At 38.2% G+C, this 27,228-nt stretch overlaps 1 protein-coding gene and 1 non-coding gene across 2 annotated transcripts in view; both read left to right on the forward strand.

Moving 5' to 3' along the window:
- Positions 1 to 27,228, forward strand: part of LOC135273584 (low-density lipoprotein receptor-related protein 2-like) — an 86,987-nt gene that overhangs the window by 39,588 nt on the left and 20,171 nt on the right. Inside the window, exons 23-35 of the mRNA XM_064372773.1 lie at positions 3,717 to 3,883; positions 4,842 to 4,985; positions 9,988 to 10,097; positions 11,127 to 11,304; positions 13,669 to 13,882; positions 15,342 to 15,581; positions 17,886 to 18,074; positions 19,973 to 20,893; positions 21,036 to 21,201; positions 21,592 to 21,750; positions 22,926 to 23,212; positions 24,244 to 24,447; positions 25,332 to 25,574. Of these exons, the coding sequence (XP_064228843.1) occupies positions 3,717 to 3,883; positions 4,842 to 4,985; positions 9,988 to 10,097; positions 11,127 to 11,304; positions 13,669 to 13,882; positions 15,342 to 15,581; positions 17,886 to 18,074; positions 19,973 to 20,893; positions 21,036 to 21,201; positions 21,592 to 21,750; positions 22,926 to 23,212; positions 24,244 to 24,447; positions 25,332 to 25,574 (3,222 nt within the window). The remainder of the gene's footprint in view (positions 1 to 3,716; positions 3,884 to 4,841; positions 4,986 to 9,987; positions 10,098 to 11,126; positions 11,305 to 13,668; positions 13,883 to 15,341; positions 15,582 to 17,885; positions 18,075 to 19,972; positions 20,894 to 21,035; positions 21,202 to 21,591; positions 21,751 to 22,925; positions 23,213 to 24,243; positions 24,448 to 25,331; positions 25,575 to 27,228) is intronic.
- On the forward strand, positions 25,654 to 25,772 carry LOC135273772 (5S ribosomal RNA). Its single transcript, XR_010341578.1, has one exon. It is a non-coding gene; the product is annotated as a 5S ribosomal RNA (ribosomal RNA).

Consider the following 27,228-nt stretch of genomic DNA (forward strand, 5'->3'; position numbering starts at 1 on the left):
ATTATGTACCTAATCCTGGTTGACATTGTTTAATTTAGTGTGTCCCCAGAGTCTTTCAGGAGAAGATTAAATTGGGCTGTAGACATTTTGGATACAAAGCATTCTTTCAGCACACAAAGATTGTTGAATTGCACATTGGGGGTTGGTGTAATTAACATTACTCTCTGATGATGATTGATAAGTGTTAATTTTAAATAGTGTCTTTTGTTGTTTCACAAATAATTCCACTAGTGGTTTTCTCATGGGTTGACTTTACTGAAGTGGAACTTTTTTGGTATTTCCCAGTTGGTTTCAGAGCACCAGCTGAGTAAATGATTGCCAATATATGTTAACTGAAAAAAGGTTTCCACGTTTTTTTTTTCCCAAAAAGAAGTTTAGAAAACTTGTTAACATTTGTAGGTGGAGACATTTTACTTGATTTGACTGTTGAATAGCTTTTAAAATAGTGTTTACTAAGTGGCTGGAATATATGTGGAAGTGCTTCTGTGATACTGCTAAATATAAAAGCAGATATTGCACAATATTGGCCTTGTAAAAACATGCATTAAACAAGTCTGGAAGCAAAAACACACGAGTGCCAATAGTGATTATAGTTGGGTAGCGGAATTATGAGATGGTTCTATTTATTTCCAATTTTATGTTATAATGAGTGTTTTCTCTATATGGGACATTTTTTATTCTTTAGAATATATATTCCCCGTAATGCCAAAACCAAATAAACAAAATTCAAGCCAAACATCACCTCAGCAACCCTAAAATTACTCCAAATACAAATAGACTTCTGACTCAGTCTCAGCAGCACAAGGCACTTGCTTGAGTGATTTTGTGCAAGATAAGAGGACACTCCTTGCCCTTGCTCCAGGGAAGGCTGCAGTGCTGATCAGCTTGTGCAGGGTATGATTTAAGGAGGAACTAGGTTTGGGGGTCATATATATTGTCATTCAATTACAACATTGATTTCCCATTCCTGACTATAGTGTCTTCATGACTCTGCTGACACTAACATTAATGGGATTATGACGTGAAAAAATAGAAGTAGGGAGATAATCTTTAGTATCAAAAGACAGAGATACACTGACCTAGGACAACTTACCTGTCACTACCTCCCGAACTCCTTTCCATCCAACCCTAGATGCTTCTGTGCCTACCCCTTCATGCCGTTGTCATGATGAATTGTAAGGGCTCATATACTTGGTCTTGCCCTCTAGATGCTATGTTCCCTGAGGACAAAGCCTGTACCTGGTCTGTAGCTGTATGCTTATTGCCAGTGGCACTTCTTGGTACATGGCAGCACTCAGTAAATGTTGAGTGAAAGACAAGCTCTCCAATATCCATTTTTGCTCTTTCCCCAGTCCTCTGGTTTTTACCCATTTGGTCCTTAGATACGTGTGCAGTGTTGTGAAATCGCTTCTTTTTGCTTTCCCATATAGCACTTTGCAGGCACCTCCCTGTGCCACCTGTTGTCTTACTGGCCACTTCCATTCTATTGCTCCCCTGGTGTCATCCCCCACCATGACGATCACAGTTTCAGCCAGTGCAGCATTAGAGGAGGTCCTGCTTTCTAGTCCATTGCCTGCAAATGTTCATTGGTGGTAAATCTTCTCAATATGCCAGCGCTTATCAGATAAAGGGCTTGAGACATGATTTCCAGGAAGGAGTAGAAGCAGGTGGTGCTTAAGGGAAGAGCACCATGGAGGAGTCAGGAAGGCCCATATATGATGGATGAGATATGCAAAGTTTTTAGGCCCTAAACAGTGCTTTGGCTGAGAATTACTCCAATTAAGCAAAGGGAGATTACCCATTCAAAAGGGTAGCATCAGGTTTTGAGTGAGTACAAATTTAAAGTTCCCTATAAAATTGGGACAGAGATACAGTTTCTACTGAGCCAAGGAACATTAATAACATATAATCAATAAACAATTAAATGTCTCAATATAATTTCATGGTACAGCTGAAACTCATAATCTAGCATTTTAATTATTGCAGTTAAACCAAATGAAATGAGTGGTAATTTGATATTCAATAAGTAGTACCTGGCTATTTGCAGTGTAGTGATGAAAAACATAGATTTTGGAGTCCAGGAGGCCTGGTTGTGTGACCTTGTTTTAATTGCTTGATTTGATTTCTTTGTGTCTTATTTGCAAACTGGGGGAGACACCTATCTAACCAACAAGATTAGGAAGCTTGAGGGAGATAAATTAAGGGAACTATTTACCTGATATATGCAGTGCGGCACACATTCTCAATAAATGAGAGGTGATTTTTATTGCAATTGCAGTTATTCAGAAGAGACGCAATGTGGAGCAGCTGACAGAGGAAGGGCTTGGAAGTGAATGGGCCAGGGTCCATCTCCTATTACTGTTTCCTGCAGAAGTCACAGAGCTCCTGCAAGTCTCATTTGCTCCAGCTGAAAACAACTTTTCAGACTTGTTGTGAAAGACTATACATTGTAGTACTTGAAAAATGTAAAGCATTGGCCGGGAGTGGTGGCTCACACCTGTGATCCAAACACTTTGGAGGCCAAGGCAGGCGGATCACTTGAGGTTGGGAGTTCAAGACCAGCCTGACCAATATAGTGAAACCCCATCTTTATTAAAAAAAAAGAAGAAGAAAAAAGAAAAATGTAAAGCATTAATAGTTGCAAAATTTACATTAGATTAAATTTAAATTTGTCCTAGGTTAATAGAGACTGACTTACTTCTCAGTAATAGAAATGATAGGAACAATGAAAAGCTAATGAGATGTGAAAATGTGTAAGGAAAAAGTGCCCAAGTTATCCTGCTGAAGATGTAAAGCTTCCCAGGTTATAAAAATAATGAAAACACCATTTTTAGCTTATGAAAGTTATGTAATGATTAATCATTTTATACTTTGTCTTAATATGTGATATATCTTATCACATCTTAATACAAAACTTAGATTCAAAAAGTTTTCCTTTACTCAGAGAGGAATTTTAAAATAAAACCCGAATCTTGATGGGGATCAGAATAAAGATTAAATTATTTTTGAAAAAGGAAATTTTATTAATTATTCAGGAGGCTAAGTGAACTGATAGTTTAAGATATTATGGGAGTGTTTAAGTTACAATGCGTAGATAGTTCTGCTAACTTTGGAAGATACTGTTTACATATTCACCTAGGCATTCATCCATTTATGCAATCATGTGGTCATCCATTTAGTTAGCAAACATTTATTGGGCAACTATTTTATGCCAGGACCTGGGACACAATAATGAGCAATCATTGACCTTTGGGAGTTAAAATCTCGTAGGGAAGACAGACGCTAGTCAAATAACAATTGATGGGATTTTACATTGGATTTATTTATTAAAGTTTCAATAAATACTAGGCAACACTTTGTAGTGTTGTTAATGAGATTTGTCACAGACAGGAAGTGAAAGAACTTCCTGTCTGTGAGGTTTAGCAAACATGGATGGTTTATCAGTCTAAGTAAGGACTTAATGAAGAGTAAGATAAATACCAACCTGCATTGAAAAAGTCTAGACAGTGTTGTATGTGGGGTTGGAGGTCTTGTGGCCCAGCAGCCCACTGAAACCCTGTGAAAGGCCCATGATTGACAAAGTACCTTCTATTTATTGCTGCAATGCTCAATGTCCTTTTAGCCCATATGATTGTAATAGGCTACTGCTTTCCATAACTCTGAATGTCTGGGAATAGTGGCATATGGTTTTGACTGATATTCTTTTATTTTCACAGATGATCAACCATTCTTAATAACTGTAAGACAACACATAATTTTTGGAATCTCTCTTAATCCTGAAGAGAAGAGCAATGATGCTATGGTTCCTATAGCAGGGATACAGAATGGTTTAGATGTTGAATTTGATGACTCTGAGCAATACATCTATTGGGTTGAAAATCCGGTAAGTTTTGAATAACATTCAACGTATATAATTTATTCATGAAGGGCCTGCCTGCACTGATGTTTTCTTATAAGCAAACTTTTGTTATGTGGATAAAAGGGAAATGATGTGGAAATTAATTTATCACTAAGGTTTTTGATTCAATGAGGGGTATAAACGTGAGCTTGGCCTGGAGCAAAGATCATAAAACTCTTTAGCTTTAGAATAAGAAACACATTTAAGCTATTGTGTATTATTTACTCATTTAGCAAGTATTTTCTAGAAGTGCCTACAATTTGCCCTGCACTGCATTACCTGCTTCTTACCACAGAATACATGCCAAGAAGCAGCAGTCACAAAACTTGCCCCTAGAGGAGTCTTAAGCTAGTAGAAAATATTAGGTGAACATAAAAATGGTCAAAACTCAAGACAAAAGTAGTAGTTCCCTAAGGGAATTCAGTGTAAGCATTTGATGTGATGCTGGGGCCTTCCTTCAGAATCTTTGCCTCTAGGGTAAATGTGAACACTCCTCCAGTTCTTTTCCTCAAGAGACATTTTCTTCAGCCTTCAGGGAAAAAACCTATAAGAATGGGAAAAGGGCAAGGAGAATATAAATGGGGAAGAAAAGAAAGATCTTTATGTTTCATGTTTATCACCCGTATGCAAAATATACTCCTGGCCTTCTGATCCACATCTGTGACTTAGGTGTTTCTTATGACTCTTATGTCTGTGGTAGTTAAGAACTATCTCTGTAGCCAGTACTGGAGAGAGCCTGAATGGTAAGCCTTGTATATTCCTGTGACACACTGAAAAATCATTTGAAGCCTACCCAATGGTGCTGAACCTTTGCTTGCCTTTCCTCTGAGGATGAGGAGTGTTCAAGAAACACAGCAGCTGGCAGTAGCCACAGTGAAGAAAGGGTTCTTCCACAGGAGCTGTGGCCTTGAAACTGCTCACCTCCCCTTGTCTTTCTTTCCAGGGTGAAATTCACAGAGTGAAGACAGATGGCACCAACAGGACAGTGTTTGCTTCTCTATCTATGGTGGGGTCTTCTATGAACCTAGCCTTAGATTGGGTTTCAAGAAACCTTTATTCTACCAATCCTAGAACTCAGTCAATTGAGGTAATGATTCCATAATACTATTTACACAAGCATTGGATTTAGATTCATGTAAACTCTATTCTCAGGAATAGATCTCATATGGATTTTGGAATCATTTTTAAGCAAGAAGAAAAAGGGAAAAAATATTAGTGTTAACTATCAGTCTCTGAAGTGAAGGAGGAAAACCACCTTAAAAAATTCTCTCTTTTTTTTTTTTTTTTTTTGAGACAAAGTCTTATTTTGTCACCCAAACTAGAGTGCAGTGGCATCATCTTGGCTCACTGCAACCTCCAGCTCCTGAGTTAAGTGATTTTCCTGCCTCAGCCACCTGAGTAGCTGGGATCACAGGCATGTACCACCATGCCCGGCTAATTTTTTGTGTGTTTTTAGTAGAGACAGGGTTTCACCATGTTGGCCAGGCTGGTATCGAACTCCTGACCTCAAGTGATCTACCTCCTTTGGTCTCCCAAAGTGTTGGGATTATAGGCGTGAGCCACCACACCCACCTGGCAAAAATAAATTATCTGAGCTTTCTACTGCTCTATTTTATTTCCTCCTAATTATCAATACCACCTTGTCTCCATAAAAGTATTTTAGGTAATTTACAAAATAATATATAAGAAGATAAATAAAAGTTACATAAGGAATTCAGCATAAAGGGAAGATTATGGTAAGCAGGGATTTTTATTTATTTATTTATTTTACTATTTTTCCTCATCTAATCTTCAATGCTATTTCAGGTCTCAACCAAATTTATAGTTTGCCTCTGTTCTTAGATGGAAATCTTTCTATGGCTCCAGTACAATTTTTCTAACAGTGAAACATAAAGTAGAACCTTGATTCTAATTCCTTTGCTACTCTCTTCTTCATGATAAGTGTTCTTTTTACTCTCATTCCCAGAAGAAATTCTAGATGAGGCACAGGTATGAAATCACATGAAGGAAGTCGGAGGTAACTTGACTAGTGTTGGTTTGCCCCACTGTGAGAGAAAGGTAAAACATGGAAGGGATTATTAATTCATAATAATTTTGAAAGTGAGACCTCCCAAAGCAAGAAGGTTTTGGAGGGGGATAGTTAGTACTGACAATCCACTGCTTTAGGTGGGCACCAGCTGGCAAGCCAGTTTTTCTTTGGAGCATTCAGAAATAGAAATACTAAAGTTGGGGAAGGTACACAGCAGCCTGGTGGCTAATTTAGAGCATCTGTCTATACTAAAAAACACTTTCTGCAGACTGAAAACACAGCCTATGTAGAGTTCGGTACCATCTGAGGTTTCATGCATCCACTGATGATCTTGGAATGTATTCCCCATGGATGAGTGGGGATGACTGTTTTCATTTCTGCCAAATGAAGAAGTAGGGAAAAGGTGTCCCAGGCAGAGAAAAGAGCTCTCACTGGAACAGTGCTTGAGTTTACAAAGGTCTTTCACTAACATCTGATTTAATCCTCACAACATTCCTGAGGGCAGGCAGGTCTGGTAGCCATTCACAATGAGATGGATATTTGCAATATGCACCAATATCTCAAACCAGGTAGAATCATCAGGTGTTAACATGAAGGGCCCCTTGGGAGGCTCCTCTGGTTCAAGCTCTTTGTTTTTTTTACATAAGAAACCAAGTCCCACAGAAGTTAAGAAATTGTCTTAAATGGTCAGCTTTGCTGCTCTAATTTGGGGCATTATTCTCTCTTTGCACTTTTGTAAACTACAACTCCAGCAATCTAGACTGGTTTAACCCTCTGACAGTGGCAGAAAAATTTTTTCATGATTTCAACTAAAAATATCATCCTCCCATTAAATATAGGCAACATCTACTGCCTAAGACCCTTACTACCAAATTCACATCTCTCTGGAGTCAACCTAGTGCAAAGCTGTCTTAATTCCAAATGGCAATTAATATGCTCTTATTCTATCTCTTGGTATCTTGCTTGGTAAATGGGGTTCTTCTGTTTTAAACTGATAGTTTTCCAAAAGCAGGGACATGTCTTTCCCATTAGTGTTAGGTACAATGCAATAGCAGCCAGTCGGAGAAGAACTGAGCATGCATGTGTGTATGGATTGGAAAGGCCGCTTTAACCACATGAACCAAAACTTTGTAATTACGACCCAATGCAGTGTGGCACATAGGAAAGATATTTTGATTTGGAGTCCAAAGACCTGGCTTTGAGTCTGGCTTGCTTACTCATTTTATTCATTCATTTAACGAGCACTAGTAAATGCTTTCTATGAATCAGTTGGTCCTGGATATTCAAAGATGAATACAACATTTTTTTTCTGTCTTTAAGTAGCTCACATATCTGTGAGATAGATACATAAACAAACACCTGTGCTCCAGTGTGTGGTAAGACAAGTGAATATAAAGTGCTAGTGATTGGAGGCAGAGGTAAAAGTGAGGGGAGAGAGCATGCAGACTTCCCATTCATGGGTACTTGTGAGCTGAGTCTTGAAAGATGACTAATATGTCCTCCCTTATCCGAGGCTTTCACCTTCTGAGGTTTCAGTTACCTGCAGTGGCCTGAGAAGAGGTGAATACAGCACAATAAGAAAGGGGGGGGAGAGAGAGAGAGAGAGAGAGAGAGACCACAGTCACATAACTCTTATTACAGTATATTATTATAATTGTTCTATTTTCTGATTATTGGTAATCTCTTACTGTGTCTAAATTATAAATTAAACTTTATCATAGGTGTATATGTATAGGAAGAAACATAGTGTACATAGAGTTCAGTACTAGCTGAGGTTTCGGGCATCCATTGATGATCTTGGAATGTGTCCCCCATGGATGAAGGGGGACCACTGATTTTATTTTTGCCAAATGAAGATGTAGGGAAAAAGTGTCCCAGGCAGGAAAAAACAGTTGAATAAAGACCCTGAAACATGGAAATGCATTTTGTACCTGGGGACAGCACAGCATTTTCTCCACTCATGAGCTGTTTGACCTTGGACAAATTACTTAACTTCTCTGAACCTCTGTTTTCTCATCTGTACTATGGAGTTCATGACTGAATAAGTAAAAGTACTTCATAACACTGAGGTATCCTGTAAATACAGAGCACTGTTTCCTTCACATGATTAATATTTTCAGAAGATCCATAAAAGACCTATGAAAATAATGATCCAAGGGCAAATTGCCCTTTTAATGGTTTTATTGGTGTTTCCCACTAAAATCATTATATTATTTGCAATTTAAATGATAAATAATTCATTTTCCAAGAATTATTTTAAATTGTAAATTTATATTATAAATAATTCTTCCAGGTGATTGTTGGATTAATTAAGAAAATAGGAATCGTGTTCACTTGCTGTTTACCTGTATAATATTCCTTTCACGTTTAACTCCAACTTGAAAATAAAAGAGAAACACTGAAGACATTATTATCCACTAGGGGTAGCTGTGTGCCCATCCACTAAAAGAAATTTTATAGCTGAATTGTGAAGCCTACAGAATGGCAGTGTGAGAGAGAGCTCTATATATTCCAGAAAACAAGGAAAGGAGCTTTCAATCAAAGAGATCCCTAGTCTTAGGAAAAGGAGAGAGATTATAGCAGAAAGAGGCAACTGAGAAAAAAAAGTTACCTTAGTCCAAGCAGGAGTGAAAGATACCAGACAAAAGAGAGAAAAATGTAGAGAAAAGAATGAGGGAGAGAAAAATATGTGTGTGTGTGTGTGTGTGTGCATGTTTGTGTATGTGTGTGTGTGTGCATGCATATTTAAGAGACAGAGAAATGCAAATGATCTATTTGTATTGAAAAGCAATTTTATAGAAAAACCTTAATGCAAAAATCAACAGGCATTTTCTAATTTCTTACTAGTTGTCTCTTAGACTGTCTTAGATACCTATTAAAATAGCTTCGTTGCCATAAGAAACTTCCTTCTAGTCCAATAAACCATATTTCTATGTGCTGTATCAGGGTCCTGCTAACATTGTGATTATTTCCCCTTTACTGATGTTCCTGGTAAAAAACACAAAAAAATTGCAATTGTAACAGTAAGAATAACAAACAGATAGCATTGGGAAAGCCACTAAACCTTTCTAGGCTTCTTTTTCTTCATCTGTGTTGAGAAAAATAATGGGATCTACCTCACAGAATTATTTGTGAGGATCAAATACAGTAATGCTTGCTCTAATACCTCATACGGAGTAACTGACCAGTAGATGGACCAGTTAACAATAGGAGAAGTTTACTGAACACAGTTGTGCTGGGTGCTGTGCTAAGTGTTTTACCTGTACTATCTCTTAGTCCCATGGGCTCTCTGCAGAAGGTAATGCTTTCATCCACATTTGACTAATAAACTAAGTTCAGAGAGTTGAATTTATTTGCCTCAGGTTGTACAGTCAGGATCTGGCAGGGCAGAGATTTCAGCTCATGTGTTTCAGCTTAGACTGTTGATCTGGGACAGAATTCACTGTACCTCTGAGTAAATTTGGACTGTTTTGATCAACTGTGTTGGCAGTGACTGGCCACCGAGTGCCATGGCCTGGTCACTGTGGTGCAGGAAAGCTGTGGGGTTCTCATTTGTCTTCCAGAGATTTCTCTTAGCTTTTTCTGAAGGATTTTCATAGTTTCTTCAGGCAGTGGTTCTGATGTTTTCCCAATTGAATCTTCCTTTTATCCATAAAAATGTTCTGTCCTGAAATTTTAGGTGGGTTAGAAGTAGGAACTTGGGAGGTGGTTTTCCTTCTCTTACTCTTTTTTTTTTTAAAGATGGGGTTTCAGCATGATGGCCAGGCTGGTCTTGAACTCCTGACCTCAGGTGATCCACCCACCTCAGCCTCCCAAAGTGTTAGGATTACAGGCGTGAGCCACCTTCGCCCAGCCTTCCTTCTCTTACTCTCATTTTCTATTGAGCTAATTTCCTCATTTCCCTGAAGTACAATAGAGATGATCTGAATCTCATCCAAACCCTCTCTTATCTATCCCTAGTCATGCTTTGGAATTTGTTTTGTATATAAGTTCTCTTTCATCTCAGTTTTCTTTGGTCCTCTTATGAAACTTGGTTCTAATAAGTGATTTTACACTATAGGTTTTGACACTCCATGGAGATAACAGATACAGAAAAACACTGATTACCAATGATGGGACAGCTCTTGGAGTTGGCTTTCCAATCGGAATAACTGTTGATCCTGTTCATGGGTGAGTATTTGTAAATGGCACATGTCTTCCTTGTGGCATTGCTCTTGTCAGTGTCAGGGCCTGACAAAATGGAAGATTTCAAATTTAGGACATCTTCTGATTTCAGATGTCAATATTTGAAAAATAACAGGTATCAGTGAGAAAGAGAAATAGCTCTGACTATATTTAATGTGCAAGATGTTGTTTGTATTTTGTTCTATGGTGTTCGAATGAACAACACTGGATTTAAAATTAATTCCAAAAAACAAGAATTTTAGGGATTTTAAAATAGCATTATAAGAATTGACAATATATTCTGACTTTGAAAGGACACAGAAAGCTCTAAGAGGGTATGTAACGTTTGCAATAGACCTTGAAGGATGAGAATCCTTCTAGTAGGTGGAGAATGGGTTGCAACCAGGCAGTGGTTCTTGAGGCCAAGGGAGCAATGAAGGCACAGAACTATGGTGACACTTAGCATGATTGTGGGGAGAGCTGGAACCAGAGGCTTAGAGTAGGGAGGTGTTGACCACATGGGAGATACAGCAGGTAAGGTCATCTGGGGACAAATCGTGGAGGGCCTTTAATGTCATGCTAAGGAGTTGGACTTGATTCTTTTGAGTACTAAGGAGCAAGCAGGGATTTTTTCTTTTAATTTTGACTTTTATTTTAGATAATAGGGGGTATATGTGCAGGTTTGTTACATGGGTATATTGTACAGAGATAGTGACCATAGTACCCAGTAGTTAGTTTTTCAACCCCTGCCCTCTTCCCTTCCTCCCTACTCTAATAGTCCACAGTGTCTGTTCTTCTCATGTTTATGTCCATGTGTGCTCAATGTTTAGTTCCCACTTATAAGTGAGAACACTGGTTAAGTACCCATCCACATTGTATGCAACAAGATACTGATGTTTCAGCCTTTGCCCATTGGATTATGAGCATCATGAGAACAAGAAATACACATTGTCATTTAAATATTTAAATTATATATGTCACTGACTCAAATCTACCTTCTGTTTTGTTACATGCTGGTGTTTTTCATGGTTGTAGGAAGCTATACTGGTCAGACCAAGGAACTGACAGTGGAATTCCTGCCAAAATTGCCAGTGCCAACATGGATGGCACATCTATAAAAACGATCTTCACTGGGAACCTTGAGCACCTGGAGTGTGTCACCCTTGACACTGGGGAGCAGAAACTCTACTGGGCAGTTACTGGAAGAGGAGTGGTATGAGCACCCTTTCAGTCTTTTGGTCTTTATGCTGAGCTGGTGTAGCTGATGCTGAGTGTTGCGAGCTGTCGGGCAGTGGTTGTTGAAGAGTCTTACTTGGTAACTTGCACCAGTGTTTCATTGACCTTTCTCCCAATAACTTCTTTCCCTTGCACATACCTCACCCTAGCTGAAGTCCAGTTCTTCATAGTATGTGCATAGTTCCCTATAGGAAAATGTTTATTAATTTTTCCACCAACCTTCGTTTTTCTTCAGGATAAGTTAATTCCATTTGTCATTTCTTACTTGTCCTTTCAGAGCCATTTCTTTCATGTTTTAGTGATTTCAGTGTTTTCCTTTGAAAGTACTCTGGGTTATCCAATTATAGAGACTAAAAGAATATATACACACACACATATATATAAAATATAGACTATATATCTATAATATAAATGGTATATAATATATATCTATACATATCTATTCTATATATGGCATATAGAATAGATATATTTATAGAATATAGAATATAATATAGAATATAGACTATATATCTATAATATATATAGCACATACAATTTATATTTCTGTATAGGATATAGGTATATTCTATGTATCTACCTTTGTGTGTATGTATGTATATATCTATTTATCTATCTAGCAAGCTTCTGAGCTCACCATCCCCTCATAGCTACACATTATTCTCTAATATTCTAACATGATTAATGCACATGTGAAACTTTATTTACTGGTAATTTTAAGCTCCAAGATTGGGTTCATTACATTCTACAATAAGAAGCAGACACTATAAAGTCTCATTCACTCATTGTAATACTATTCACTGCTGTGCTTATGCAGCTGAGCTGGGGCTAGGCACATAGACGGTGCTCAATGATAATTATTGAGTAATTAAGCATTGCTTTGGGTATTGAATTGAATATATGCTAGTCTCTTTCTTGCTTTTTAATAGCAGTTATTTCAGATCCTTGACATTGATGCTTTTGATAATATTGTGCAATAGGTTTGGCTTTTAGTTCATTATTTGTTCAACAAATATTAACTTGACTCCTAATATGGACCTATAATGGTGTTAAGCTTTGGAGATTAAAAAGAAGTGGTGATGTGTGTGAAAACACTTTGCAGAGTTGGTGCCTGTGTGCAATGATGAGGGAGCTCTTGTTACATGGTATGGTTTTGCTAAACAAATCTGACAGGACACGGCTTCAAAATCTGTGAGCTTGTCAGTGGTGTGACTCTCCAACCTTTCTCCTAGTCTAGTTCCCTTATTTCTTCTTTGCTCTCCTGGTTTAATTATCACCAAATCCTGCAATCCATCCTTAGCCTTTCACTCATGCCCAGATCTTTTCTGCCACCTCCACCATTCTGAGCAACCTCTCTCTCCAGCCTGGACTAGGCATGGCCTTGAGTGGTGAAGCCTGTTTTCATGTTGGAGACATGTTTTCTTCATAAAGTCACAATCAGCAAGTTGAATCATGGCTCAGCTTGGAGCCTCGCCCCGAGGAGTAGCTCCCAACACTTCTGTAAGCTTGCTCAGCTAATCTGGTCCTGGTCTCCACTGATTCTGCAGCTCTTTTCCAAGCTCATCTTCCTTATGTTCTAAGTTCTAGAACTTCTGTCAGTTTCTAGGGCATAACCAGTCTTGTGACTGCTGGGCTCCCTTGTCAGGTGTGGCAATAAAACCACACTTTGTGTCTCTCACCAATACCTAGCCCATATTTCGGCACAGAATTGGCACTTGAGGCAGGTGTTTGGAGTGAAATTAAACCAGCTACAACTGCATTTCATTTTTCTTCCAGAAGCAGACTACTTGTCATTTCCCCTTAGGGACTTTATTCTTGTGGTTCTTTTCCAGTTTATCAAAGCCATTTTGATTAAAGCTTGTTATCTGTTCCAATATAATGGCACCATCTTTGGCCCCGTCCTGTCTTACTGTCCTCTGTGGTTGTTTGGGGGCATGTTTCCAATGTCTATTACAGAAATTGTCAGTGAAGGTGTTAAACCCAGGGTCAGTCAGCTCCTGTGCAGTGGCCTGCACTTAGATGTTTGAGTACATCCTTGACCAGAATACCACATGCAGGGACTAGCGGTTTAGCTACCTTTTCTTCACTGTGCCATCTGAAAAGGCTGACTGACTCATGTGAGCTCTGTCTTCATTATCAGTGAAATGGGCACAATGACATTTTCCTGACTTGCTGCTTGGTATAGTTGTGCTTATCAAATCAGAGAATAGATGTGAAAATCTCTGTAAGGGATCGAAGGCTGTATAAACATGAGACATTAAAATTAGGAGAATATTAGTGTTTAAGTGTTCAAAATTTTCACTATGAATCCATGAAACTGATGAAAATTCCAATTCTTTAGATTGAAAGAGGAAACGTGGATGGAACAGATCGAATGATCCTAATACATGAGCTTTCCCACCCCTGGGGAATTGCAGTCTACGGTTCTTTCCTTTATTATTCTGATGAACAGTACGAGGCCATTGAAAGAGTTGACAAGGCCACTGGGGCCAACAAAATAGTCTTGAGAAATAATGTTCCAAATCTGAGGGGTCTTCGAGTTTATCACAGACGCAGTAAGTATTTGTCACTGAAATACATTCATGGACGTGTAATGCATATTCACACATAACTTACATCTGTAAACACACACCCACACATAGTTCCACGTACATACACATGCATACAAATTGAAATTACCAAAAATATTTAAAAAGTGATAATGAAGTCTTAAGCATGGTTAAGTGCCAAGGGCTAATTTGGCATCTGAAAGGCCAGATTGACTCCAGAGTAAGTTTATTTCCTTTCTCTTCCCGTTACTTTCAGTTCCTTACTTTGCTTTTGCTTCATAGCACTCCCTGACATATTATCTGTTTGTCTATTCTTTGTGTTACTCATTAAAATATAACCTCTGTATGGGCAGGCATTTTGTCTATCTTGTTTACTGCTCAACATTCAGTGAGTAGAATAGTGCCTGGCTCATAGAAGGTGCTCAGGAAATATTAGTTGGATGCCTGCTGGGAAAGTGTTAATGGGATGGAATTTTAATCTAAAAGGAATACTTCTGGATATTTCCTATTTCAACATTTTTTTTCAAAGATAATCTAACTTCTGATATACCCCTTTAAATCAGCATTATGATACAGGTATTATTTTTTGGTGTATTTTATAGCTTTAGTCTCCAACCAAAGATGATCAAACAATTTGTTTCCTGTCCTATAACCTAAGTTTGTCAGTAGGTATTTTTTTTTTTTTTACTGCAAGTGAAAGAAACACATGCAATAGAAATTAATTTTTTATTCCTATGAAGAATATTCTTTTTAGAAAGTTTTATTTTTCCATAGATTGTTGGGGTACAGGTGGTGTTTCGTTACGAGTAAGTTCTTCAGTGGTGATTTGTGAGATTTTGGTGCACCTATCACCCGAGCAGTGTACACCGCACCCTATTTGTAGTCTTTTATCCTGTGTCCCCTCCACCCTTCCCACAAGTCCCCAAAGTCCATTGTATAATTCTTAGGCCTTTGTGTCCTCATAGACTAGCTCCCACATATCAGTGAGAACATACAATGTTTGGTTTTCCATTCCTGCATTACTTCACTTTGAACAGTAGCCTCCAATCTCATCCAGGTCACTGCAAATGCCATTAATTCAAGGAATAGTCTTTAAATCTTCTTATTTCATATATTAAAAAAAAAAATCACATTATTGATCATGTAATGGAACATATTAAGTGCCAGTTCATAGGAAAATTATGAACAGATTTATATACTGACCTCCTTAATCCTCACATGATTTATACAAGAATATAATTGAAGCCCCATTCTGTAACTATTATACAATGGTTGGGATACTGCTTTCATACCTTTAGGTTGTATAACCTCTAGTCTCTCCAATATTGTTTTTCATTTGTTAACTCAGCTACTATAGGTTGGTTATCAATTTTTAGAATAAATTAGTTGGTGACTCAAAGAAATTTGAGATGGGCTGGCAAGTAGCTAGGATCAAAAGTTACAAATGGATTTTGTTTTCATTTAGATGCCGCTGAATTCTCAAATGGCTGTAGCAACAACATGAATGCCTGTCAGCAGATTTGCCTGCCTATACGAGGAGGACTGTTTTCCTGCGCCTGTGCCACTGGGTTTAAACTCAATCCTGACAATCGGTCCTGCTCTCCATTTAACTCTTTCATTGTTGTTTCAATGCTGTCTGCAATCAGAGGTTTCAGCTTGGAATTGTCAGATCATTCAGAAACCATGGTGCCAGTGGCAGGCCAAGGTATGCCAATTCCAATATAAGTCAGATTTGACTTCCTCTGGGACTAGGTTGAAATCCCTGGTGCCGTGAAAGCATTTCTTCATGTTTGGATTCAGTGCATAATGAAGCTTGCTTTTCTCTTTAAATCAAATGGCACAGCCTAAAGTGTTTTTCAAACTTCAGGGTGTATCAGAATCACCTGGAGGGCTCATGACCACACAACGCCAGGCCCCATCCCCAGATTTTTCCAATTTTGTAGTCTGGGGTAGGTCCAGAGCATCTGCACTTCTAATAGGCTCCCAGGGCATGCTGTTGGTGCTGGCCCATGGATCACGCTGAGAACCCCAGGCCTAGAGCAATATACAACGTGGCATGGGTTTGCAAGAAGTACTGAACTGTGCCCTGTTTCTGACTATTAATGGAGATTCGGGGTAGAAAGTATACTACTATTTAATATGGTAATGAAATAGTCCACAAATAAGATTTATTAATATATATTTGGTGAATTGAAGCAAAAGAGTTCACAGTATTAGTCTCTCCTTAGTAATCATATTTTGCAGCACTTTGTGCTTACATACTGTGAATGTATAAAATGATCACTTGCTTCCTAGATGAACCAAGGTTTTTAGGTGTACCTTAGCACAAGAGGAACTAAGAGTTTCCTAGCATCGGTAGGAGAATGTCACAGGCTAAAGATAGATACAGAGAGCAGAAAGGAAGGAGAAAAGGATGAAGTGAATGAACGGATGGAAGAGATGGTCAGAAAAGACAGAAATGCACCTAGTGGAAGGAGTCAGAGCTTCCAGGCCCACACGTCCTCCTGCTTGATGGTCATGTTCACATGGACTTATGACTCATCTTTGTTTTCCCATATCTAAAAAGTTATGGATCTAAGTTATCATCTTGTAAAAATATTACAAATTCAATAGTTTTTCCCCCCAGCTTTTCATTAAAAAAATTTCAAACACAGAAATGTTGAAAGATATAGCAAATATCCTCAGACTCCTTACTAAGATATAACAGTTGTTAACATTTCATCACATTGGAGTTCTCAATCTGTGTGTGTGTGTGTACATGCAAAAATATTCACATTCATTTTTTATGAACCTTTTGAAAATAAATTTTAATACCATGCCACTTTACCCCTACATATGCTAGCACACAGTTTCAAAGGGCATTATTTAATATTCATAATCATATTTCTCCAGCTGGCCTCACAACATTTTACATATAGCTGTTTTGTTCCATCCGAGATCTAATCAAGATTCATGCATTGCACTAGGAATATCTCATTAGTTTCTTCTAATTTGGAGTACTTGCCTCTAGCTTTTTGCTATAACATTGATGTTTTAAAGAGGCAGACCTGTTGTCTTCGAGAATCCCATGCTGAGGATTTGTCTAAATATTTAGCTTGTCTTTCATTTTCATACTGCAATTCTCATGAAATGGAAGTTAGGTCTCATTGCTTGATTAGATCAAGGTTAAATACATTTAGCAAGAATATAGGTTATGCTGTGTACTTGATACAGAATCTTATTAGGAAGAACATAATGTCAGCTTGTCCTGTTCTTAGTGATGCTTGAGTTTGATCACTTGGTTAAGGTGGTCCCTGCTATATCACTGCTTTTCAGAAGTGTATCTTTTTCCTTCTTAATTTGTGTGAAATCTATGCAGTCACTCTTAGGCCCTGTGAACATCTTGCCTCGCAAGCACCTTTTACCCATTGGTTTCGCAGCCATTGATGATCCTTGTCTGAAATAATTATTTAATTGAGGATTGCAAAATGGTGATTTTCTTATTGTAGCATTCCCGTTACATTTGTTAGGTAATATTCTTCTATAAACGAAAGCTCTTTGTTTCTCCCCGGTTTATCTTTTAAAAATTTATTATCATTTTGGGGTCAAATTTTTATCTTTTTAAATTCAGTATGTTATAATCAATTACTGTAATCCTTCTTTTGATGTCCTAGTTGATCCACTTTGGCCAGGCAGAGCCCCTTCAAGTGGCCACCGGTATACTTCTGTGTACGCCTTGTATCTTGGTACAATGAGATGTTTCATGCTCACCTCATACCTTTCCTGGCTAACCCTATAATCAGTATTTCTCCTGGGATACACAGCTCCATATTGTGGGAAAGAGTATTTAGAAATCAAGATGTGGGTTGTAGGTCTGCTCACTGTAACTGGGAAAAAAGGGTTTCATTTTGTAATGGGGAGATGCTCAGAGCAGTGGGGTGGGAATGAGGGTTTGAGAAGAAGGGCAGGCATTTAAAAGTTCTAGTTTCAGTGGCAGCATTGTTTAATGATCTTTTCTCAACTGTTCCAGGACGAAATGCCCTGCATGTGGATGTTGATATGTCCTCTGGCTTTATTTATTGGTGTGATTTTAGTAGCTCAGTGACATCTGATAATGCAATCCGTAGAATTAAATCAGATGGATCTTCTCTGATGAACATTGTCACACAGGGAATAGGGGAAAATGGAGTCCGGGGTATTGCAGTGGATTGGGTAGCAGGTATGTAAGCTGTATGGTGATTTTAATGTGTTTGCATCTCTGTTGTCTTATTTTATGCTAGAAAAAGTTTAGCCTAACTGCATGTGCTACAGATTTGGTTTTCTAGACAAGTATTAAGATAATTTAAGATACGTTGAATCTAGATTAAGCTATATATCTATTTGATAAATGAAATGGTGTTTCAGTTTACAGATTCATGACAAATTAATCCTTATCATTTTCTTCTATTAACATAATCTGAAGACAAAAAATGTCTAAAATATTAAATTATGTGAATTTTTTTTCACTTTGATTTATACCCAGTTTCTGCATTAGAAATTTTCTAAATTTTCAAGACAAAGGGATAAAAAATATAAACTATGGAACAGCATTCATTTACTTTAAAGTTGAGAATTTTAGTTACCAAATTCTTAATTGCTTCCTTTTGTTCATATATAAAAATTATTTCGATTATGAGATATTTTATTAGTAATTTTATTTAACTGCCTGTTCCAGTATTACACTAACTTAGTTGTATTGATTCATGCACGTAAGCTTGAATTACCAATCATTTTTATCACTCATTTGAGTAAAAATACAACTGATAATTAGTGCTATTATATATTTTGGAATACAATCCAATTCTACATAAAATCAGTAACATTGGATCAAGCTTGGTAAGTGTCACTTAGAAATACTAGCATGTGTTATGAAAATCTAAGTACTATAATAAGAGTTAATTGCAAAAAGTAAATATGGTAATATGGTTAAATAAAGCTTTAATTGGGTTCCTAACTCTCATTCCTGATTACAAATTACTGTTTCTGAGGGTGTAGATAAAGCAGTAGTCAGCAAACTATGCCTTGCGAGTTTGCAACAGGCTGCAAAAAATGCAGCGTGTTGCCTGTTTTTGTAAATAAAATTGTACTGGAACATAGCTATGCCCATTTATTTATGTATTGTCTATGGCTGCTTTCATGTTACAGTGGCAGCGTTGAGTGCTTGTAAAAGAAACCATATGCTCCACAAAGCCTAAAGTATTTATTATGTGGTCCTTTTTCAGAAAAAGTTTGCCAATCCTGGATTAAAGGATTGGAAGTGAGCAAATACATAAATAGCAAGTAGAGTTAGGTAATGAAAAATCTGTCAGTAACATATTTTGCATTGGCCTGATTTCTCTAGAGGTGGTTTGAATCAGATACAGGAACAAATTTGTGTGTCTTGGTAGTAGTATTGATAGTTGAGCAACAGGCTTTCAACTACATGGAATCAGTAATTTGGGATCATTCTCTAAATACTATCTTCACAAAGTTATCTTTTTATTCTAGCATTACATTGTGCTATAAGGCCCAAAGCGAAATGGACTTTTGTTTTGGTAGCTTTTAGAAGGTCCATGGATGAAAACGCCAACATTAGTTAGAAGGACTAAGGAAAAACTTCATGTTAACCTTAAGCACAAAGAACATTTGATAACATCAGTAACAACCTGAGATGCTGCTGGTGCTCCCTCTTTGCTACTTTTATCACATTGGGGTAGAAGTTATGCTATGACAATGTATACTTAGAGTCTTTCAGGTAGGTATTAAGCATTTAGTGCTTCAGGTAGAAAAGGAAGGACATTCTGGAAAATATACCTTTCAGTAGAAAGTAGGTTATGATGTTGCTATGAATTCTAATCTACTTTAGGAGCTGAAGGTAGGTACATTCTCTCTAAATCTGCAGACTCAATCTCTATAATTCCTAGGAGTAAGTATTAATTTTTCTAAGCCTAGACTGAGACATTTATTTATCATCTTGGAAAAGACAACATGTAGTGACGCAAACCTTAACCTTATATATTTTGTTCTGAATTTCTAAAGTTCTCCCCTTTTTTCTTTTTGCTTCTCTATTGGTCAGCATGCACTTTCATTTTCCTGTAGGAAATATTTATTTCACCAATGCCTTTGTGTCTGAAACCCTGATAGAAGTTCTGCGGATCAGTACTACTTACCGCCGTGTTCTTCTTAAAGCCACAGTGGACATGCCTAGGCATATCGTTGTAGATCCCAAGAACAGATACCTTTTCTGGGCTGACTATGGGCAGAGACCAAAGATTGAGCGTTCTTCCCTTGACTGTACCAATCGAACTGTGCTTGTGTCAGAGGGCATTGTCACACCACGGGGCTTAGCAGTGGACCGCAGCGATGACTACGTTTATTGGGTTGATGATTCTTTAGATATAATTGCAAGGATTCATATCAGTGGAGAGAACTCTGAAGTGATTCGTTATGGCAGTCGTTACCCAACTCCTTATGGCATCACTGTTTTTAGAAATTCTATCATATGGGAAGATAGGAATTTGAAAAAAGTCTTCCAAGCTAGCAAGGAACCGGAGAACACAGACCCACCCACAGTGATAAGGGACAATATCAACTGGCTAAGAGATGTGACCATCTTTGACAAGGAAGTCCAGCCCTGGTCACCAGCAGAGGTCAACAACAACCCTTGCTTGGAAAATAATGGTGGGTGCTCTCACCTCTGCTTTGCTCTACCTGGATTGAACACCCCAAAATGTGACTGTGCCTTCGGGACCCTGCAAAGTGATGGCAAGAGTTGTGCCATTTCAACAGAAAATTTTCTCATCTTTGCCTTGTCTGATTCCTTGAGAAGCTTACATTTGGACCCTGAAAACCATAGCCCACCTTTCCAAACAATAAATGTGGGAAGAACTGTCATGTCTCTTGACTATGACAGTGTAAGTGATAGAATCTACTTCACACAAAACTTAGTCTCCGGACGTGGTCAGATTTCCTATGTCAGCCTGTCTTCAGGAATCCATGCTCCAACTGTCATTGCTTCAGGTAAGTGCACTCCAGGCGCTGCTTGTCCCGGAAGTAGACACAATGGGGTCAACACACATGGATGACTGAGTGTTTCTAATGCATATTGAGACTCTAATGCCTTTGTGTGTGCTTGTGTGTGTGTCTGCCGGTATGTGTCCAGGTATAGGGACTGCTGATGGCATTGCCTTTGACTGGATTACTAGAAGAATTTATTACAGTGACTACCTCAACCAGACGATTAATTCCATGGCTGAAGATGGGTCTAACCGCACTGTGATAGCCCGTGTTTCAAAACCAAGAGCAATTGTATTAGATCCCTGCCAAGGGTATGCCATCATCTTCTTTGTTATATTTCTATCTGCTTATTTCTCAAAAGAGTGGGGCCTGAAATGATGTTCATAGACAGCCAGTGTGTTATGAGCTTATAATAACACGATGGCTACAGATTCAAAGGTGAAAGCACATTGAGTGGTTTTACCTGGGAAGGAAAGTGCAGCATGTAGCTCCCTTTGATGGCAGAAAGGTTGGCAACATACTAGTGAGTCAACACTCTGACTCAGCAGATCCCTTTTGGATGAGTTGTGTAAGTAGGAATGGGGTTTCTTTGGCCATGTTACTGGAAATTTGCAATTAAAGAATGTTGTCCATTTTCTTTGTTTTTTAAAGGACTCTGAGGTTTCCTGTGAATTAATTGTTGACTCCTTTTGTATGACTAGGTACCTGTACTGGGCTGACTGGGATATGCACGCCAAAATCGAGAGAGCCACATTGGGAGGAAACTTCCGGGTACCCATTGTGAACAGCAGCCTGGTCATGCCCAGTGGGCTGACTCTGGACTATGAGGAGGACCTTCTGTACTGGGTGGATCCTAGTCTGTAGGTGTCTCTGGTTACTCATGTGGGTGTTAAGAAGGATTTTTCCTCCCATTTCCAAAGAAGAGGGATTTGCATCATGTGATGAAAATATAATATGCCAGATAGACATTAACAAAATGTATAGAATCAGTTTTAGGAACTATATTTATATTGTAACTTGGTGAACATACCTGTGAAAGTTTATCTATATCATGCATTGAATAATTATGAATGAAAAGATATCTAAAGATGCATTACTAAATATATCTATAATTTCAGCTATAATTATAAATGTGTCTTATCAATTAATAACTACAAATGAAATTACTCAGTTTACATTCTGCAGGCCCTAGGTAACTGCCATCAAATCTGAATGACTTTAAATGCCCATTGATATTAAGTTTTTTTCTGGGCTTTAGCATTCAGTATCTGTTAGAAAATTCTTTTCTTTACTCTTTGACTTTTGGTCATCTTTTTAAATAGACTCTTTCTTCTCTGGCAAGGTTCTCCTCAGCGCATTTCTTAATATTTTCCTTTCATCCACTCTAGTTTTTTGTGTAACTTCTCCAAGTACCCCCCAAATGTTTCACATTCCAGTCCTCCTAAAGGAATAGTTGAAGGGATGAAATGATTTTTGCCTATAGTGGCTGGTGTCTACATATCAGGAATCTTAATTTTTCTTGCATATTTCTTTGGAATTTTAGTCTTGTAATGCCAGGCACCTAACATCCTGATCTTTTCTTTATTCTCCTATTTGAAACAAAGCAGTGATGCTTTGGGTCTAAGCTTGGATTATTCTAGGTAAACACCACAAGGTACTCAATAAATGTCAAATTGAAAATGCCACTAAAAACGTGGGATAGAAAAGTTGTATTGTGCTCAACGCTGAGTTCCATGCATTACATGAGTTATTTCACATTTTCCTGTTTCTAATGTCAACCTGGTTTCTTTTGTAGTATTACTATTCATATTTGGAAGTGAATGATTTTATATAGGCCATTATTTGATAAGCAAACAAGACCTTCCATAACCAGGAGAAACATTTCTAGCTGCCATATGCCCCACTTGAAAAGAAAGTTGAGGGGCTTGCGTAAACAATGATGAGGCCCATACATTGGGTTGCCAGTTGAAAACTTAACTCATTTGAGATTTCAGCTTTTTTATTTTTTTTATTTTTATTTTTTGCTTCATTTTAGGCAAAGAATTGAACGCAGCACTCTGACGGGCATGGATCGTGAGGTTATTGTCAATGTAGCTCATGCTTTCGGCTTGACTCTCTATGGCCAGCATATTTACCGGACTGACTTATACACACAAAGAATTTACCGAGCGAACAAATATGACGGATCAGGTCAGATTGCAATGACTACAAATTTGCTCTTCCAGCCCCGGGGAATCAACACTGTTGCGAAGAACCAGAAACAACAGTGTAACAACCCTTGTGAACAGTTTAATGGGGGCTGCAGCCATATCTGTTCACCAGGTAAGGCATTGACCATGAAAATTGAAACATGAGAGTAATAATCACAATACCAATTGGTAAGGAAAGCTGAAGCTCTCACCAGGAGAAAAAATATCCAAATTCTCTTTGATTTTAGCGTAATTTATAAAACAGACCTGGGGCTATATTTTGAGAAGAAGACTTTGGTAGACTTATTTTCTATTCTATATGGAGCCCTTTTTATGAAGGCATTTTTGTTTTATTTTTGAGATGGAGTCTTGCTCTGTTGCCCAGGATGGAGTACAGTGGTGTGATCTCGGCTCACTGCAACCTCTGCCTTCTGGGTTCGTGCAGTTCTTCTGCCTCAGCCTCCCAAGTAGCTGGGACTACAGGTGCACACCACCATGTCCAGCTAATTTTTGTATTTTTGGTAGAGATGAGGTTTCACCATGTTGGCTAGGCTGGTGTCAAACTCTTGACCTCAAGTGATCTGCCCACCTCGGCCTCCCGAAGTGCTGGGATTACAGGCATGAGCCATCGTGCTCTGCTTATGAAGGCATTTTAAATACAAGCTTGATGGAGTTGGAAAGAAAGATGAAGGCCTTGGATGCCCTACTTAATGTCTTGACTAGGAATTCCATCAATGAGCCTACCTTCCTTATAAAAGGATTTATATTTTCTGCTTAAGAGGTATTATTTATAGTTTGAAATATTTCTGGTGATATTTGCAGGTGGGATCTTACATGCTTTATCATGCGTTTTATAAAGAATGACAAATTCATGGGAAGATGTGCCTTTTGATGTTGTTGCTTTGCAAATTATGCATAGAAGAGAGAGTCGTTGATATTTCCTGTTGTGTAGAAGGAATCAGGCCTTTATTAGAAATTGGTGATTGCTCTTCTTGATGGAAAAGTGACTCAGAATATAGTTGAAAGGTTAATGGGCAGAATTTCCATGGCTTGTCTTAGAGAGCATTTAATGTAGACACTGTTGCAAGTCCTATTGTGGAGGAGGAGACAACGTGAATGGTGGCTGCATCCACTTTTGCTTCTTCTGGGACTATCTTCATTCAGGTCCAAATGGTGCTGAGTGCCAGTGTCCACATGAGGGCAACTGGTATTTGGCCAACAACAAGAAGCACTGCATTGTGGACAATGGTCAACGATGTGGTGCATCTTCTTTTACCTGCTCCAACGGGCGCTGTATCTCGGAAGAGTGGAAGTGTGATACTGACGACGACTGTGGGGATGGCAGTGATGAGATGGAAAGTGTCTGTGGTGAGTTGGCACTTTTAGTAGGAGCTAATGACATCTTGATGTCAAGTGTTTGGTACAGAATCCTGCTGTATGTGAATGGGTTTGAAACGTGTGCCTAGGCATCCTGGTAGAGCTGAAAAATGTTTCCTCTGATAATCCAGACTGTTTCTGTTAAATCACCTCTGTAGTGGTTAAGAGCACAAGCACAGTCATTATCCTGGTGATTGCATTTGTAATCTGTATTGCCCTGGGAAAATTACTTAATGTCTCAAGCCTCAGATGTCTCATCTGTAAAATGGAGCTACTACTAGGGTTCTTGTGAGGAGTAAGAGAAACAATATGTAAAAAACCCTTAGCATGAGACATGGTACATGCTAAGCGTGGCTTAGCTTGGGACTAAGGAAATGTATCATTTTACTAATTTTCATAGCACAAAGGTCACTATTTCAATAATTTTATGAAAATAATTTCCAATCCTCAGCTTCCATCTGAATGGAGTGAGCAAAACACAGTGGACTTTCTCAGGGAGTTCTGAGGTTTGGTTACCTTTTTCTAGCAGACTGTGATAGGGGCTAGGAGTTTTTATTTTCCTGAAATAAACTATAATTGCATGCTTTTCTGTGGTTAAGATAAATTGAGAATATAGAGAAATAGAATGACTTTGATTTGTGCTTAAATTACTTGGTTTGTACATAAAACAATTTGTTTAAGGAAGGTATACAACATGTTTTGTTTAATCTGACTAATTTAAAAGTGTTATCTCACTTTGCATGCAGTCCGTTGTGCAGCGTTTTTTGCCTTGGAAGGTAAATTCGAAGTGTCCCTTTTATTTAATTGTATCTTTTTAAAAATTAGGATAATGCTTTAATAGAGAGGGTTTGTTCTCATGTTTTTCCTCTTCTTAGCACTCCACACCTGCTCACTGACAGCCTTCACCTGTGCCAGCGGGCGTTGTGTCCCGTACTCTTACCGCTGTGATTACTACAATGACTGTGGGGACGGCAGTGATGAGGAAGGGTGCCTGTTCAGGGACTGCAATACCACCACGGAGTTTATGTGTAATAACAGAAGGTGCATACCTCATGAGTTCGTCTGCAATGGTGTAGACAATTGCCACGATAATAACACTTCAGATGAGAAAAATTGCCGTAAGTTTATCTTAAGTGCTTATTGTGCTTTTGGGTCTCTGAAGTCCTGGATCGTGGGAGATGATATAAAGACAAAGGCGTCTACAGCCATACCACCCTGGACGCGCCTGATCGCTTCTGATCTCGGAAGCTAAGCAGGGTCGGGCCTGGTTAGTACTTGGATGGAAGACTGCCTGGGAATACCAGGTGCTGTAGGCTGTTAAATATAAAATATAATAAACAAACAAACAAACAAAGGCTTTCCAAAAGAACTCCTAAGTATTTATCTAAAACGTGAATTTTTGGCTGGGCATGGTAGCAAGTACCAACAAATACCAGTCTTGTTTCATCTATTTCTCCCTTTTTCTAGTATTTTTAAAGTGACTCCTAGACATGCACTTCACTGATAACATTCTGGAAAACACCATGATATTATAATGCCTGGCAAAATCAGCAATACTTACTTAATGTCCCTTTGTACCTAGTCCATGTTCAAATTTTGTCACTTGTCCCCAAAATGTATTTTTACTCTTACTCTGTTCAAATTAGGTTTCAGATGAGATCTACACATTGATTTTGATTGTTATAATTCTTCAATCTCTTTTATGCTACAACACTTCCCACTTTTTAATGTCATTGATGCATTAGACAAATTGGATGATTTATCCTGTAGAATATCTCACATTCTGGATTTGACTAATTGCATAATTGATCCATTTAATTTATCTTATCTCCCTCTTCTTTCCTGTCAACTTGTATTTAGACCTAGAGTTTTGATCATAACAGGTGCAATTCTTTGGGTAAGAGTATTTCAGAGGTGGAGCTGTGCATTTCCTGTTGCATCACCTCATGAGGCACATGATGTTCGGTTGCCCCACTTTAAGTGGATTCTGGTGTCAGCCTGAATCTTCTCTTTGAAGCTCCTATCATCCTTTCACCCAATGGTCTTAGCACCCATGGGTCGTTGTTCCATAAACCCATTATTTCTTTAAGGGTTACAAAATGGGCACTTTAGAATTCTAGTATTCCTGCCACATTCATTAGCTGAAGTTTTATAAAGAAGACATTTCTCTTAATCAGCTTTTGTTGGCAATTAGAATCTACAGGATGAATGCCTTTTTCTTGTCAATTTTCGGAGTAATGATTGGTGACAAAGGAGCATGAAGTTTTTGTTAATATTATATTGAACTCTTTGATCTTTATGTATTTGATGAGTTTTAATACAGTGCTGCCAGCTGTTCTTTTTGGTACCCGGTTGTCTAAACTTAGGTCAATGGGGGTCCTGAAGTTGTATTTTCTGTTCTTTGACATGACCCTAATCCATCTTCTTATAGCTCCAACTTGTCTTATATTTCCTGTCCCAGTTCTGGAATTAGCCTCTTATCCAAGGAGACCTCATTCCTTTTGTGGTACTTAGACATTATCACTGGGTTGAGGCGCTCATTCCTACTTAGCTTTCATTGCTTCTAGTCCTTTTCAGTGGTCAGATCTAGAAAATATGATTTTTAAGGAAAAAAGTTTTTATTGATGTTTCCCGTTTAAATTTAAGATAACAGGTTGTTTACATTTAGATTTTATAATCACATTCTCTTCTCATGCTTAAGATCATGGTTTCTCTTGACATTAATATAGTTACTTGTTTGTTTTATTCTATAGTCATTTCAATATGCCTATA

The sequence above is a fragment of the Aotus nancymaae genome, unplaced genomic scaffold, assembly GCF_030222135.1.
Source record: "Aotus nancymaae isolate 86718 unplaced genomic scaffold, 86718_ANA_hifiasm-v0.15.2.pri h1tg000008l, whole genome shotgun sequence".
Classification (NCBI taxonomy): domain Eukaryota; kingdom Metazoa; phylum Chordata; class Mammalia; order Primates; family Aotidae; genus Aotus; species Aotus nancymaae.